The sequence below is a fragment of the Stegostoma tigrinum genome, chromosome 26, assembly GCF_030684315.1.
Source record: "Stegostoma tigrinum isolate sSteTig4 chromosome 26, sSteTig4.hap1, whole genome shotgun sequence".
Classification (NCBI taxonomy): domain Eukaryota; kingdom Metazoa; phylum Chordata; class Chondrichthyes; order Orectolobiformes; family Stegostomatidae; genus Stegostoma; species Stegostoma tigrinum.
In genome coordinates, this window is record NC_081379.1 from 11,839,937 (window position 1) to 11,855,003 (window position 15,067).

The following is a 15,067-nucleotide window of genomic DNA, read 5'->3' on the forward strand; positions in this document are numbered from 1 at the left end:
GGTTTTGTGTAACTGCAGCATAACTTATGTATCCTTATATTCCAGTTGTCTAGATATAAATGTCAGCATTCCATTAGCTTTCTTGATTATTTTCTCAGAGATAGCAAAAACTGCTAATGCTGGAGTCAGAGATAACACACTTGATTATTTTCTAGACCCGTCTGTGACATTCGTGCCCGAACCCACGCCTCCCCACCAACACACACACCAACACACCAACACACACACACACTCTTTTTGGTGTCCACTATATTTAATTTCATATCATTTTGAAAGTATCTGATCTACCTTTCTTTTATCTAAAATAGATAGCCTCACATGCGCTTACCTTGAACTCTACCTGCCACAGTTTGTTCATTCACTTAGCATAAAATTACAAAGGGATTTTGAGAGACTATCATCTGCACAGACAACAATACCAACTAACATTTCAAATATCAAAATTTGAATAAATGACTTTCCACGCTGTTATCCAAGTTGTTAATAAACAATGTGAATAATTGAGGTTCTAACTCAGATCTTTGTGGGAACACCTCTGGTCACGCCCTGCCAGTTTCAGTACCTACCCGTTATCCCTACAGCCTGTCTCCTACTATTCACTCAATTTGCCAGCTATGTCAGTAATTCCACCTCAATTCCATGGGCTTCTATCTTTCTTAACAGTCTCTTACTTGGGACTCTATCAAATGCCTTTTGGAAGTCCATATAAACAACTTCCATAGACATTCCACTATCTTAGTCACTTCTTCAAAAATTCCAATGGGGTCTGTCACATATGACTGACAGTCACACTCAACTGACTGTCAGACATGACGAACCTGCCATTAATCCATGCTGGCTGCCCCTGATCAATAACAAAGTTTTAAGGTGTTCAGTTACGTTATCATTGATTATTGACTCTAACAATTTCCCCAGCAGAAGTGACAGGCAAACTGGTCTGTAATTGCCTGGTTTTCCACTTTCTTAAAACTCGAGTGACAAATACAAAAGTAGAGAGGCGTGCATCCATCTTCAAGGAATTCCTCACGTACTTCACTCGCATTGTGCTAATTCTATCTAATATTTCTTACTTCTCTTTAACTAAAATGTCTGTGCCATCTCTCTCCTTTGCAAAGACAAAGACAAAATGCTCATTTAGAACTCTGCCCGCATTTTCTGCATTCACACACAGGTCACCAAATGCATCGCTGAGAAGCCTAACCGTTTCCTTAGTTATAATCTTGCTGATGAAACACGCCTCATGTTTTTTACTTGGAGGTGTCTGATATAAAATTATTTTGGAGCGATCTCAGATCAATTCCTAGTAGTTCAATGCCCACTTCACACAATTAACCTCAATTTCACATAAGTTGGTAGCCATCACTAACAGAATGGACAGGAATGACCACTTTAGGAACTGAAAATGTGATACTGGTATAGCGAGGATGCCAGTATGTGGTTCAGGTATTTGGTAGTGTGGAGAGGACCTTCCTTGTGCCACAGCTAACCTGGGTGTGTTTAGTGCTGATTTCAAGTGACCAGAATAATAAAAGATCCAATTCCTTTGCAATGGCAGCTACAATAGAACGAAACCCGCCAAACAAAACCACAAAAACACTCTAAAATATGGCTTATGTGCATTATTCTTCTAGCTTCAGATTGCTTTTTGCACTTATTTAATTTGACAGCTGTCTGATTGCCATGGCACTAAAGAACAGCAAAACAGGAAGCCTCCCAGTCAGTGAGATCTACAGCTTCATGAAGGAGCACTTTCCTTATTTCAAGGTAGGACACTGATGAAACTGACAAAATTTGTTCCATTAAGTTCATTAGTGCAGTAAAATATCCGATCACAATAGCCATCTTCAATCGCAGATAAAACACAAGACTGTTGCAGGGGGTGTGGGTGGGGGGTGAATTTTTTGAGATTTTCTCTCACAGGAATCTGTCTGGCTTCTGACCTGAAGTACATGGCCAAGGAATTGCAACCAAGAACCTTTGTTCTATTATTCCATAGCTCAATTCAGCTCTGCCGGTTACACTGAACTTAAACAAACTGATCATAGGATCTCTACAGGCAGCTGATGGTCTCTTGGCCCATCGAGTCTACACCAACCCCCCAGACAGCATCCTGCTGAGACCTATCCTCCATCCTATAAGCGTGGATTTATCATGGTTAGCCCACCTAACCTGAGGATGATTTCAGTCGACTGACCATCCTCTGGATTATGGCTCCAGCACACTCCCGCTGCACCACTCTGTTACCGTGGTGATTTTAAACAACCTAAATTCTACATTTCATCAGCAGAGATTTGGACTCTAATGCTACCCATAATGTGTCACCAAATTGCTAATTTACTCAGTAATAGGCCACTTTGATGGCTTGTGTTGAGGTGTGGAGTGCTTAACTATGCATCTTGCTGTGTCATATGATGCTTGCAAGAGGAAGACTCATATTCTTTACCTAACACCCTTTACTTAATCAGCACGGATTTTCCATTTGAGAACAAAAGAAAATTGGAAAAACATAGAAATCATAAACTCTGCACCATCCGTGCCAATGCAGTTTGCAGCTTAATATGGAAGGAGCCAATTAGTTGTGAATTTCCCTTTCTGTGTAAGGACATTGAACCTCTGTTTCAGACTGCTCCAGATGGCTGGAAGAATTCTGTCAGACACAACCTCTCACTGAACAAGTGCTTCGAGAAGGTGGAGAACAAGCTGAGTGGCTCTTCACGGAAAGGGTGCCTTTGGGCACTCAATCCAGCCAAGATTGAAAAGATGGAGGAAGAGATGCAGAAATGGAAGCGCAAGGATCTTGGAGCGATTCGCAGGAGCATGGCAAACCCAGGTAATGGTCAGTAGTGTTGGAACACAGAGGGGAGACAGGATTTCCTTGGCAAACTAATATATAATTAGGAGATAACGGTGATGTTGTGGCACTATATCCCAGTATGTCAGTGCTTTCAAAGGATGCGAGGGACGAATGTTGGTAAATGTCAATTTACTTAAAGCTCCCAGAAATCTCATCCTCAAAAGACCCTCTTTCTCACTGCAGATGAATTGGACAAATTGATATCTGATCGGCCAGAAAACTGCAGGAGGCCGTCAAAATATTCGGAGAGAACAATTCACACGGCAACGCAGGTGACCAGCGCACAAGGAAGCCTTGCGGTGCCACATCTCCCCCACCAGTCTGTGGCCACCCTTTCCTTGCACCCCCTGCCTTTGCACCACCACATCCAACAGCAACAGCGACAGACGCGGATTAGCCCTGACTCACCGGCGCCAGCTCAGAGTCCGCCTCTCCACGCCATGCCAGATATTAGCCACAGCCCGTTGTTGCACCATGGAGCTAGCAGGGTTGCTTCCGATTTATTCTGCATGACAACAGACATGAACACTGATGTTGATGCCCTCGACCCAACCATCATGGACTTTGCTTTGCACGGTGAGTGATCTCTGCAGAGAAAATTGTATGTTGAAACATTCTCTAAATGGAAGCGCACTATCTCCCCATCATTATTCCTCACTGGAAACAATAAACTTTGTGATTGCACTTGGGGAAAATACCAGCTCTTAAGCACAGCATTTCAATTAAATCATGAAGAGTATTAACAACAAACATAGAGAATGCTACAAAAACTCAGGAGGTCTGGCAGCAGCCATGGAAAGAGAGTCAATGTTCTGTGTCCAACATGACTTCTTCAAGGCAGCATGGTGTCACGGTGGTTAGCACTGCTGCCTCACAGCGCCAGGGGCCTGGGTTTGATTCCACCCTCAGGCAACTATCTGTGCGGAGTTTGCACGTTCTCCCTGTGTTTATGTGGGTTTCCTCCCACAGTCCAAAGATGTACAGGTTAGGTGGACTGGCTGTGCTAAATTGCCTGTAGTGTGTAGATTAGGTGGGTTATTGGGGAATAGGTCTGGGTGGAATGCTCTGAGGGTTGGTGTGGGCTCGTGGGCTGAAGGGCCTCGTTTCCACAGTATTGGGATGCTATGAAAAAAACCGAAAGATGTTGCAAAGCTTTTTTTATGTACTTTTGAGACAGATGAGGAGCAAGAGAGCAGATGGTTTAATGCAAAAGACAAAAGGGTTATTAATGGTGGTTAGAAAAATATGTTAAATGGGTGCAAACTAAGGTGGGAAAGGGAGAGAGTGGGTTCTCTCTGCTAAGAGCAAATATACAAATTTAACAAATATTAACAAATTAGAATGAGAACGCCCTTTTCCATCTCTCATGATATTAATTGGTGTTGATCAGTGTGCAATGGGAACTGACATGTCTAGGGAATGGAATGTGCTTATGACAGCAAAAGCTGTTAAGAGGTAGGGACTAAATACTGGCATATTTCAGGCATTCAATTTCCAAGTCAACAACAGCAGTCACTTTATTCCAACAACGTAAATGTTTCAGTAATGTCTCATTTTGTGTGACAAATCTATTTACCACACCAGACAGCACATGGATCTGAGTGAGATTGCAAATTTGGTACCCTACTGAGTAACTTTGTGCAACACAGGCTTATGCTGCAGAAGCCTGAGCGTGTCCAGGCCCATTTACAATGGGGAGCCTTTCATCCCATCAATCAGGATTCCTCAAGACCGAATGGTAGCATGTGCCATGCCCACAATCAAAATAGCAACCAGTTTTGTATGTTCATAGCATAATTGTCAGTTCCTTCACTTGTTGTCCTTCAAACATGAAATACCCACATGCACACTGTTGCTGGTGTGATATCTGGCATTTTTACAGTCAATGCATCATACATGTGACCAGAAACACAAAACTCAGAAATAGCACACTTAGATTGAGGAATTTTTCGTGTTGGGGAATTCCCACAATGAATCTCACACCATTCTGCATTAGAACCATTTTGCCATCCCATCCTTGTCATTGGGTCAAAATCCTGGAACTCCCTCCCTAACAGCACTGTGGGAGGAGCTACAACACATACGCAGTGATGTTTCAAGATACAGCTCAATTCCCACCAATTGGGAATCGGTGACATATGGTGGGACAGCCAGCAGAGCTCACATCACAAATCCTGCTTAAAGACACATGTAGTTGTTGGGTAAAGACAACATTTGATATATGTTGTCTGCCATTCTAAAGCAGGCTGCTAACACTTGTCAGGATTTGTAAATGATTAATGGTCATTGAGATGCTGACGTGGAAGGAAATGGAGGGACAAACCTGTCAGAATAACAGTGGAATGGTTGGAAAGAATCACTTGGATACAGCTGGCAGTTACTATCCAACACATCCTGGAATGTATTTGGTCATAACAATGTGGGGATGCGCTGAAAGTCGTCTGAATATCTCAAGGAAATGGCATCCAAAATATGTGATTTCAGGGTGATTCTCATGGAAATAAAGGAATGGGGAAACCCTGTGTTGTCAAATCTTTTTCATTAGAGAAATGCTGATAGTATAAAATTGGGACCTCTTTAATCCCATTGGAGGTCATGGTTTTTGTTGGATTACTCCCACGGCCATCTACTTAAGGTAAACTGAATGTCCTTACCTTTTAACCACTGGTGCAGGATCTTAAGCTTCCGTTGGATGTTTATTTAATATACTGAAGAAAGGCAAATAGGGGAGAACAGCAGACTGTTCGTGAGTAGCTGTCACACTAAACTTCCACCCATGGTTACAAGACACAGTCACATTTTATTAAACACAATTTCAAATTCCTAAAACCCCAGATCTGTGAAATGAGAAAAAGCCATCAAAGAAAAATAGAAGTGAATTCATTGGATTGTTCACGATGATAAGTTACAAAAAATAAATTTGCCATTTTTCCTTTCCGAACTTTAATAGTAAATGCTCAAAATAAGGTTCCCAAACAATTATTCGGACAATGATTGAAGTTACTAATAAAAAAAAATCAGGCATTCCCTCATTAATTCCACCCAGAAGCTTGAACTTGCAGTTGATATATTTCCCAGAGCTTTCATCCTTGAGAATAGAAAGAATTACCAAGGAGGTTAGTGTTGCAGTTTCCAGGAGGCTGAAGCATGAACACATGCCCCGGTTGTACTGCATTTCTCAGCCTGTTCTCACTATGATTCTCACAGTATTCCCATGCTGCAGAATTTGAGGTTGTATTCATAAATAAGCTGAAGAATTAAGTTTCAACAAATTTCTTTCAGGTAAAATTGTCTTAAAACTTGTGTTCATTTGTCCTTTCCTTCTTTAGAGATGGGAACTTGCCTCAGAAACAAGTGTATAATAATCAAAGTGTCAGGATAAAGCTAAAAACAACCCCTAAACCAGCATTCTCTCTTTTATTAGGAAATCTATGGGAAGAAATGAAAGATGAGAGTTTCAACTTGGACACACTCGGTGCGTTTAGCACATCTCCGCTCCGTCTCTCAGACTCTCCTCTTGGAACAGTTGGTCTCACTCCTGTGTCCAGTGGAAGCGAAAATTCATTCTCTGATCTGCAGGTTACTGGTCTTTACACCACCTATGCTAGCTTGGAGAATGTCCCAGCACAATACCTGAACGCACAAGGGAATAAGCCAATAGCACTGCAATAAAGAAATGGTTCTCCGATCTGCCAGGACCTGCTAATAAGCGATATGTTGATGCACTGAAGGCTAAACATATAACATCACTGGAAAGAGTTATTATGTTACTTCTTAAGTCATAAGCATATTTAACTCTCATGTAAGGCTGTAGTTTTTCAATGGATTTGGTTGTCTTAAATCATTCAGCCTTTGGAAGGAATTTTACACTCCATGCTGTCTGCAAGTCTGGCAAACTAAAAGCAGCCTTCATGTGGAACAGGCTTAAAAGATGAACACGAAAAGTGTATTGTCTACTATTGACATGACTGAAGAACAGCCAAACTGTTCTCATTAAAGAATGGTTTTTGGTAAATAATAAAAACATATTGATTAACTGATTACAAAAGCCTTGGAGTGAGATGGAAAAACAACAAACGTTTAACTGCAAAGTTAAATCTGTAAATTGTTCAGATTTTAGCATTGTTTACCTCTCAATGATAGCATATTAATATTCAATTTATAACAAAGCAATATTGTACTTCTTTGGTTATGTCCAGTTTTGTTGATGAATAATACCCAGATTGGCAAACAATGTACATATCAGCCCACTTTAGCCATTTGACCAAATTTACATCCAGTGAATCAAAGCAGACCATGGAAAAGCACCCAAACAGAAAAGACCATCAGACCCATGAAGTTGCTCGTTACATAAATAATTTCAAAATTGTTGACACCATTGACGTTATGAAAAATGTTGGGTGCTGCTCGTGCTGCTGTGTTTGGATGATAACTTGCCACAGATCACAATGCAAAACCTATTTTTGATATGAATTTGCAGAGTCAAGTTTTGAATGATTTTAGTTAGAAGGATGAAGAAGATTAACTGCAGGATTTTGTAACTTGGTGGAAGAATGAAGCTGGGAAAGTAAAAAGGAAGGACTCAAGAAATCACTAGCAATCCAGTGAAATTGTGACGAATGCAATCATCAGAATCATGGCAGATTCTTGGATGAGAGATTGACTAGGTTGGGATTGTTTTTGCTAGAGTTCAGATGTTTTTGGGGAGATCTCACAGTGACTTATAAAATTCTGACAGGACTAGACAGGGTAGATGCAGGGAGGATGTTCCTGATGATAGGTATGTACAGAACCGGGGTCACAGTATGAGGATTTGGGGTAGATGATTTAGGACGGAGATGAGGAGACATTTCTTCATCCAGAGAGTGGTAAGCCTGTGGAATTCATTACCACATGAAGTAGTTGATGCCAAAACATTGAATGTATTCAAGAGGTGAATAGATATAGTACTTGGGGGCAACTGTGATCAAAGGTTATGGAGAGAAAGCAGGATTAGGCTGATGAGTTGGATGATCAACCATGATTGTGAAGAACGTTGAAGCAGGCTCAAAGGGCCGAAAGACCTTATCCTGTTCCTATCTTCTATGTTTCTATTGAATAGGATGCTGGTTATTGTGACATCACTTTTAATTTTCAGGAAGTGGACAAATATCCAGTGGTTTAGCTTTCTGAATTGGATAGTCTACTGCAACAAAGTCCTACAGGGAACACAGGCACAAATTTTAAGAGAAAAGGTTTATTCTATGATCGACTAAGAGATATGAACTTTGGAGGAGAAAATGCTAACCCAGGACTTGCAATGGATGCAAAACAGAAACAAACTTGAATGCACAAAAGTGAACATCATTAATGGCTGAAAACTCAAATTAAACAATTCTTAGTAGATCCTAGAAATGTGAACTCTTTTGCTTTGTAAGTGTTCTGTTGCATTGTGATAGCTCAGTACAGTGGAATGTGTTGGTGCTGTTGTGATAGACAGTATTACAGTGTGTAAATTTTAATTTATATTTATTTTTTAAGGATAAGTTGAAACCTGTTTCATAAGAATTAAGCGCTGTTTATAAGAATATTTCTTAAAGATAGCATTTCCACTTGTTGGCTGGTTATTTAAGGAATATTTTTCCAAACGATAAATGGATTGATGAACCCTTCAAACATTAATGGTGAGTCATTTACAACTTTGGCTGCACTGATTACAACTTTTCTGCTGTTAATGAAGATTGTGGGGACCAGGCTCAGCCCAGTATTTCAAGAGCCAAACCCTGAAAGAATTCAGGGATACCAAAAAAACGTACCAGTGGGATGCCCAGCTTGTGGATTTCCTTAACGGGAAGGCAAATTGGATGTATTTTCACCAGGGCTCTGACAGACTCTTGATTATAACTGCCATGGGAAACTTCAGACAGCATGAATGCTGCAAATATGTGGAATCGCTTTCTGAAATATCTTCACAAGACACTCACAAGAAATGAAAGAAACAATCCCTCATTAAAACACTTGGAAGATAAATTGGAACGATCTCACACTTCCATGGATAAATGACAGGGACATCAATGTTCACTTCAGAAGAAACCTTCTCAGAAAAAGACTACTCCTGTTAATGAAAATAATTTCTATACACAATCACATTTATCACAAAAAATAAGACCAGCACACAAAGTAGAGACTTTGTGAACCTTGATATTCAACTTGAAGCATGTCTGTAGAAAGTATGAAGTGTAGCAACACCCTGTACATGATTGCAGGAAATACAAAGAAAATAGAATATCCACTTGTTACAAAATGAAGCCATGTATGCTCTTTATACATGTATCCATAATATTAGTCACTTCCATCTGTGTAATATGGCTTGGAATAGATAGAGCTTTATTTTTACTATTAAAAAGGATTCATTTATACGAGCCTTCAAACTTTAGTAAGTTGAGGGGGGAAGAAGGAACAGGAGTTCAATCTGGTTTAAGTGGTTATGCTGGCATTCTTATGTTGCCCTTTTTATGGTTTTTAAGTACTTATGAAAGGAGGAAAATAACTATTTCTTGAAATAAAAAGATTTACAACTGTTCCATACCAACATTTACTAAAAACATGCCATTAACCTCAAGATATTTCAATACTGGCCAACAAGTTGAAAACTACAAAGATCTGTTTTTTGAAAAATGTCATAACTTGATTAACTAACCTGACTGATCATGCGATTTATTTCAAACCTATCTCAGAGGGGAAAGACATATTTGTTATGATATTTTCCCCTCATTTAGATTCAAATATATCGGCAGATTTTAACTAGGAAGTATGAAATGCTTTATGTAAAATGTCTTAGGTATATGAATAAATATTTAACTTAGAATTGGTCCTGATGGATGTTTTGTTTTACTGTAACAGGACAATGGGCTTATGAGCCTTATAAAATCCTTTAAATTTGCAACTTAAATATTCTTTATTCTTCTTTCTTTAACCTTCATTAAGGCCAACTGCTCTGGTAATGTATCTTTTCAGCTGACATCAAGAGATTGGAGGGCAGACCACAATTATGTTTTCCTTCTCTTGGCAGTACTGTTGATCTTTCACGACATAATGCAGCGATCTGATGCTAGGCTGTAATATGAACAAGATAAACATGATGGCGACTTATTTAGTGCCCCAGCTGATGCTCAGCAGCAGGATCCAAACTTGTTTTCTTTTCTTCAATATACTAGGACTACACTAGAGATTAAGATCATTGCACTTTGTATACATCTGTGTTCAAAGTAACCTAAAATAATTTGATCATTGTGAAGTCAGGCAACAGTACTGTCAAAACTGCTTGTTAGCTCTTACACTTGTAAATTCCAAATATGCAATTGGAACATATAAAATGTGTTTATTCTCTGCTCACTTGAGTAAAACAGTTGGGACTCAGTTTAAAGTAAATTATACTGGAGTTCTCTGGAGGACCTGCAGTCCAAGCTTCATTATTGCCCTTTAGTGGTTTTAAATGGATGGTTCCATCCCTAAAAAACAGCAGTGACTCTAATACTTCAAACAGCATTGTCCTACAGGAACCATAAGGCTGTTCAGATTCTTTTGTGAGAAAGAATATGGCACTTTAACATATTACCGTCAAAGCATTTTGCATTTAAGGCAAAACAGGGTCAAAATTCCAAATAGCCTCATTACTGTTGTGTGAAATATTGAACTTCAGAGGCTGTGAAGTGCTTGTTAGAGTTGAGTAAATGGAAAGAGAAAGCAGATATAGAATTGCTCATCCACTGTCTTAAACAGCTATCTGTGCCAAGCAACAACATCCTGGCTGATTGACAAGTATCCTATTTCATTCAGAGATGATCCTGTAATGCTGTTCAGGCTCACTCAAACCTTCAAAATTTAGTAAGTTCAGAGGTGAAGGAGAAATAGAATTAGAGCTCAGACAGGTTCCATTTCTTATGGCCCCCATGAGCCTCCTCCTATTCTACTTTTAATGAAGAGTAGTATTTATACATTTTGATCTAAAAGAGTCAACCTCCCAGCATTGGCCTGGACACTCCAGAATCCTATTGCAAACAACCCAGGAGACAATCATTAGGGACATTAAATAATATTGAGTTGGTTTCTTTCATTTTATTTATTTTTGTTTACCAGTTATAAAAATATTGAAGGTGGGGTAAAATATTTGTTTGACTTGCAGTCAAGAATCATTCAGTCAGGGAGTGATGACTTTCGTTATCTAATTGGTATGGGAAAGCAGTGAACCAAGAGGTTGATTGGATTGGATGTCATTGGAACTTGGCAGGACAATTGGAGGCAGAGAAATAAGACCTTAAGGGCTATATTTAACCAGAGTTGGCAACCCTGTTCTCATTAGATCATCCTTGATGCACTGACCCTTACATCATCCTTCATGAAACTCCTTCACATGTCAAAAACTTATACATGCATGTCATTGCAGTAACATTTAAGACACCAAATATATTTGCACTATATTTACTTTCTCTTGAGAATGGATGAGAAATTGAGTGGTTAATTGTTGGACTCCTTCATACTTGCTTCAAGTGCTACTAAATAAAAACACTATCAAAAAACACTATGCAACTAAAACTGAAAATTTGAACACAATGTTAAAAATTAAGATATCACTCCACTCAGCTATAATGCAAAATGCCCTTAATACATTTCAGTCACAATGGCAAAGTTTACATTGTTGTAATACAATATAACACAGCTCCTTTTATGTCATTGGAGCAGGCTGATCTTCAATCTCGCTCAAGCACCAGTATGCTTTTACCCATGCAGACAGGCCAAATTTATGCTCAGATGTACTTTTCTATAAGACACTGAATAGCGAATTGGATTCTTCAAAATTAAATCTAAAATCACCTGCATTATTTGGCTCAAAACAATAATGCCTGACATCCAACATCTCTAAATGTAACATATTTTATTCATCAACCTTTATTTCTAAAACAAACACAAAACTACCTAGATTGCACTTATATTCACATTTCTGAAATATGGGAATTTATCCTGTGGGATTATTTTTCTTTAGAGTAAAACAAAAATGATGATAATTGTTAAGACCACACAGTTTTTCTCCTTTATTTTGGATACTGCATTAAACCAAGGAGATTGTGCAAAAAGGACACCTGCACTTCTAAAAATCATGTTCACTGGAGCATGTTGAGACTTGTATTCAATATTGTATTTTCCTGGAACAGCGAGTGCCTGGAGCTAATGGGCTCTGAACTAAGGGATAACTGCTTGACAGCAACATTTGTTAGTTCCTAACCAAGTGACCATAGCTTGCTTATGGCCAGCGCAGCAGAGAAGCAGCCAGTTCTGAAACAGAAAGCATTAAAAAAAATTGTCTCCCTCTCCTGCAAGGAGGTACCCAGAAATTCTTCAGTAACAGTCTTCTCTGCAAATCCCCTGTTGAAGGAAGCATAACATAGCTTTCACAGGCAACATTGAACTTGTGTGGGCTTTTAAGGCTGAAGGTTTTATAATACAATGAATAACTCCAAAATTTTTAATGTGTATGAAATCAGTTGTTACTTTAAAGCAAAGACCGCAGATGAATTCTAGCAATTTATGATGCTTGATTTTTTTTTTGACCAAGTTCTCTACAGAAAAAGTGAACACAAAGCAATTATGACCCCAAATAAAAGGATAACACCAAATACATTCGCGAGTCAACATAAATTTTAGAACAGAATTTTAATTAAAAAAAAGCAATAATTAACACTTCCATAACTTACCAGTAGGCATTATTGACGGATGGTATGTGTAGTCTGCAATAAACTCACCAGTTTTTTAAGCTATGTCTTGGGGATCAATTTTAGCAATACAATGCACCAGAAAGATGGAATATGGGTTTCATCTTTGATTCTCCATTCAGGGAGCTGTCAGCTACTGGTCTTGATTCAAAAGGTGATTCAGGACCTGTTGCTGTTTTCCATCTACCATAAAGAAGATGAAAAAGCAATCCCTTGTTGAAAAGGAAAACGTGGAACAGTCTCAAGCTTGTTAACAACTCCCTGGTGAATGAAAGACCAGAGGTGGATTGAACAACTGAAGGTGTTGAATGAAGGATAGATGGGTAACAAATACTCCCAGGCTATACATGGCTCCTCAGATAACACTTGGATAGAAGTCACTGTAGCTAGTTCATCTGCAAAACTGATTTTATTTGCAACAGTTCAGAAGTGCAGAAGTTCTTAAAGAATTATTTAATTCATCAATGGTTTTGAAACCATTTGAGAGTCACAAAGATTATATTCACTGCGACAGGTTTCATCTTGTACTGTGAACGTCAATCTTATTAGCCTCTTGGGAAATACAGATATTAACAGTATGTGATCCCCACCATATAACACGTTGTAGTAATGTTTTTGCATAAGATCAAAGTCTACCAGCCAAGACTGCCGGAGCTTCATTTCAGTCATCACAATTAGTACATAATAAGTGTTTTAAAGATTATTTTGGCTTAACTTCTGTGCGATACATGATCTGTGAATTGCACTTCCCAGGCAAAGACATCTGAAGAAAAATCCAACAGACATTAGCAGGCTCCTGCGAAGTTCAGTGAAGAATTTAACGTTCTCGGATGACATTTAGGGAAAAATGTTCTGTAGCTTATACCTGCACTACTTGCTGAATTAACATACAATGCTGAGGATTGGAGGATCATGCTTGAAGGTTACATGTGACTGGATTTCACTGGAATATAAGCATGTAGCAAATTTAAACATCCTGTCCAAAGGTAAACTCCTGCTTTGGTGCACTGTTATACACAGCCAGGAAGAACTGCTTAGGCACTTGGTGTGACGAAGACAAATAACTGTTTTTCTACTACTATCTATTTGAGGGTCTTCATATTGGCATGCCAGCAACACGTGCTGGAGAAAGGCATTGTTCCTCAGCATTTTTAATATGATGGTGAGGCGTGCATGTTATTCAGATCTCCCTAAAGTAAAACATCTGTTGGGTTTTATTCACTCACGGCGATGCTGGGCCATCCATGGTTGTTAAGAGATGAGTGATCTGTGTGCGCTGGGCTGGGGTGATTTGTTGCATCATGTGGATAATGCAGTCCATTGCAACCTCTGGATTTGCCTGAACCAAGCTTAAAGTGGAAACAACAGAAACAAACATTTAATACATTAAGTTTTAGTTGAATTATCTCAATTCTTTTTTCATCTTACCTGTTCATTAATGGAAAAATGGAGAGAAGAACTCTTTGAGCTCTTTAGATACTTGGGATAAGTTTAACACAGGTCAAAATTTACCTTTAGTACTTTGAACCTGTCTTATTCTTACAATTAAGAATAATTCAGTTCTGCCTTTCCCACTTTCTTGATTATTTTGAATACTTCCAAATGATCTTCTTTCAAAAATTCCCTTTAAAAACTAAAAACTATAAGTCTCTCCAATTTTTACTCTTAATCCACACCCTAGCTCTAGGGTGCAACACTTGAATGTCCCTTTGGTGCTTTAGTGATAATGTACGGTTTGATCACTACTTCCTCTGATTTATATTCCAGCAGTTTAGATATACAGTTCTACTTAGTCATACAGATGTAAAACATGGAAACAGACCCTTTGGTCCAGCTCATCCATGCGAACCACATATCCTAAATTCTGGATGTAAGTTTGCTCGCTGAGCTGAAAGGTTTGTTTTCAGACGTTTCGTCATCATTCTAGGTAACATCATCAGTGAGCCTCCGGTGAAGCGCTGGTGTTATGTCCTGCATTCTATTTCTATGTTTAGGTTTCCTTGGGCTGGTGATGTCATTTCTTGTGTTGATGTCATTTCCTATGTTGGTGATGTCATTTCCTGTTCTTTCTCTCAGAGGGTAGTAGATGGGCTCCAAATCAATGTGTTTGTTGATGGAGTTCCAGTTGGAATGCCATGCTTCTAGGAATTCTCGTGCGTGTCTCTGTTTGGCTTGTCCTAGGATGGTATATTGTCCTAATCAACATACACCAGACACCCCCAACCTCATCAGCAAAGACAACATTATCAAGCTAGTGGACCTATGCCTTACCACCCACTTCACTTTCAATAACAAAACCTATAGACAAACCAACGAACACCTATGGGATCTCCGATATCAGGGTTCTTAGCAGAGGCAGTAAGGGAAAGATAAGGACCATAACAATTGGAATGCAGCAGCTGGACTGACTGCAATTCTCTATCTTCAGTGACTGAATCATAACAATTATGAAAACCTCACAGTC

At 39.1% G+C, this 15,067-nt stretch overlaps 2 protein-coding genes across 3 annotated transcripts in view; one reads left to right on the top strand and one right to left on the bottom strand.

The window, feature by feature from the left end:
• Positions 1 to 8,403, top strand: part of foxn4 (forkhead box N4) — a 38,786-nt gene extending 30,383 nt beyond the window's left edge. The window contains exons 7-10 of the mRNA XM_059654837.1: positions 1,668 to 1,764; positions 2,623 to 2,830; positions 3,038 to 3,430; positions 6,279 to 8,403. Of these exons, the coding sequence (XP_059510820.1) occupies positions 1,668 to 1,764; positions 2,623 to 2,830; positions 3,038 to 3,430; positions 6,279 to 6,526 (946 nt within the window). The 3' untranslated portion in view covers positions 6,527 to 8,403. The remainder of the gene's footprint in view (positions 1 to 1,667; positions 1,765 to 2,622; positions 2,831 to 3,037; positions 3,431 to 6,278) is intronic.
• Positions 8,404 to 12,525: 4,122 nt separating this feature from the next.
• Positions 12,526 to 15,067, bottom strand: part of acacb (acetyl-CoA carboxylase beta) — a 117,397-nt gene continuing 114,855 nt past the window's right edge. For both annotated transcript variants that reach the window (XM_048555998.2, XM_048555999.2), the window contains one exon: positions 12,526 to 13,952. In XM_048555998.2, coding sequence (XP_048411955.1) covers positions 13,826 to 13,952 — 127 coding nt within the window. In that variant the 3' untranslated portion in view covers positions 12,526 to 13,825. The remainder of the gene's footprint in view (positions 13,953 to 15,067) is intronic.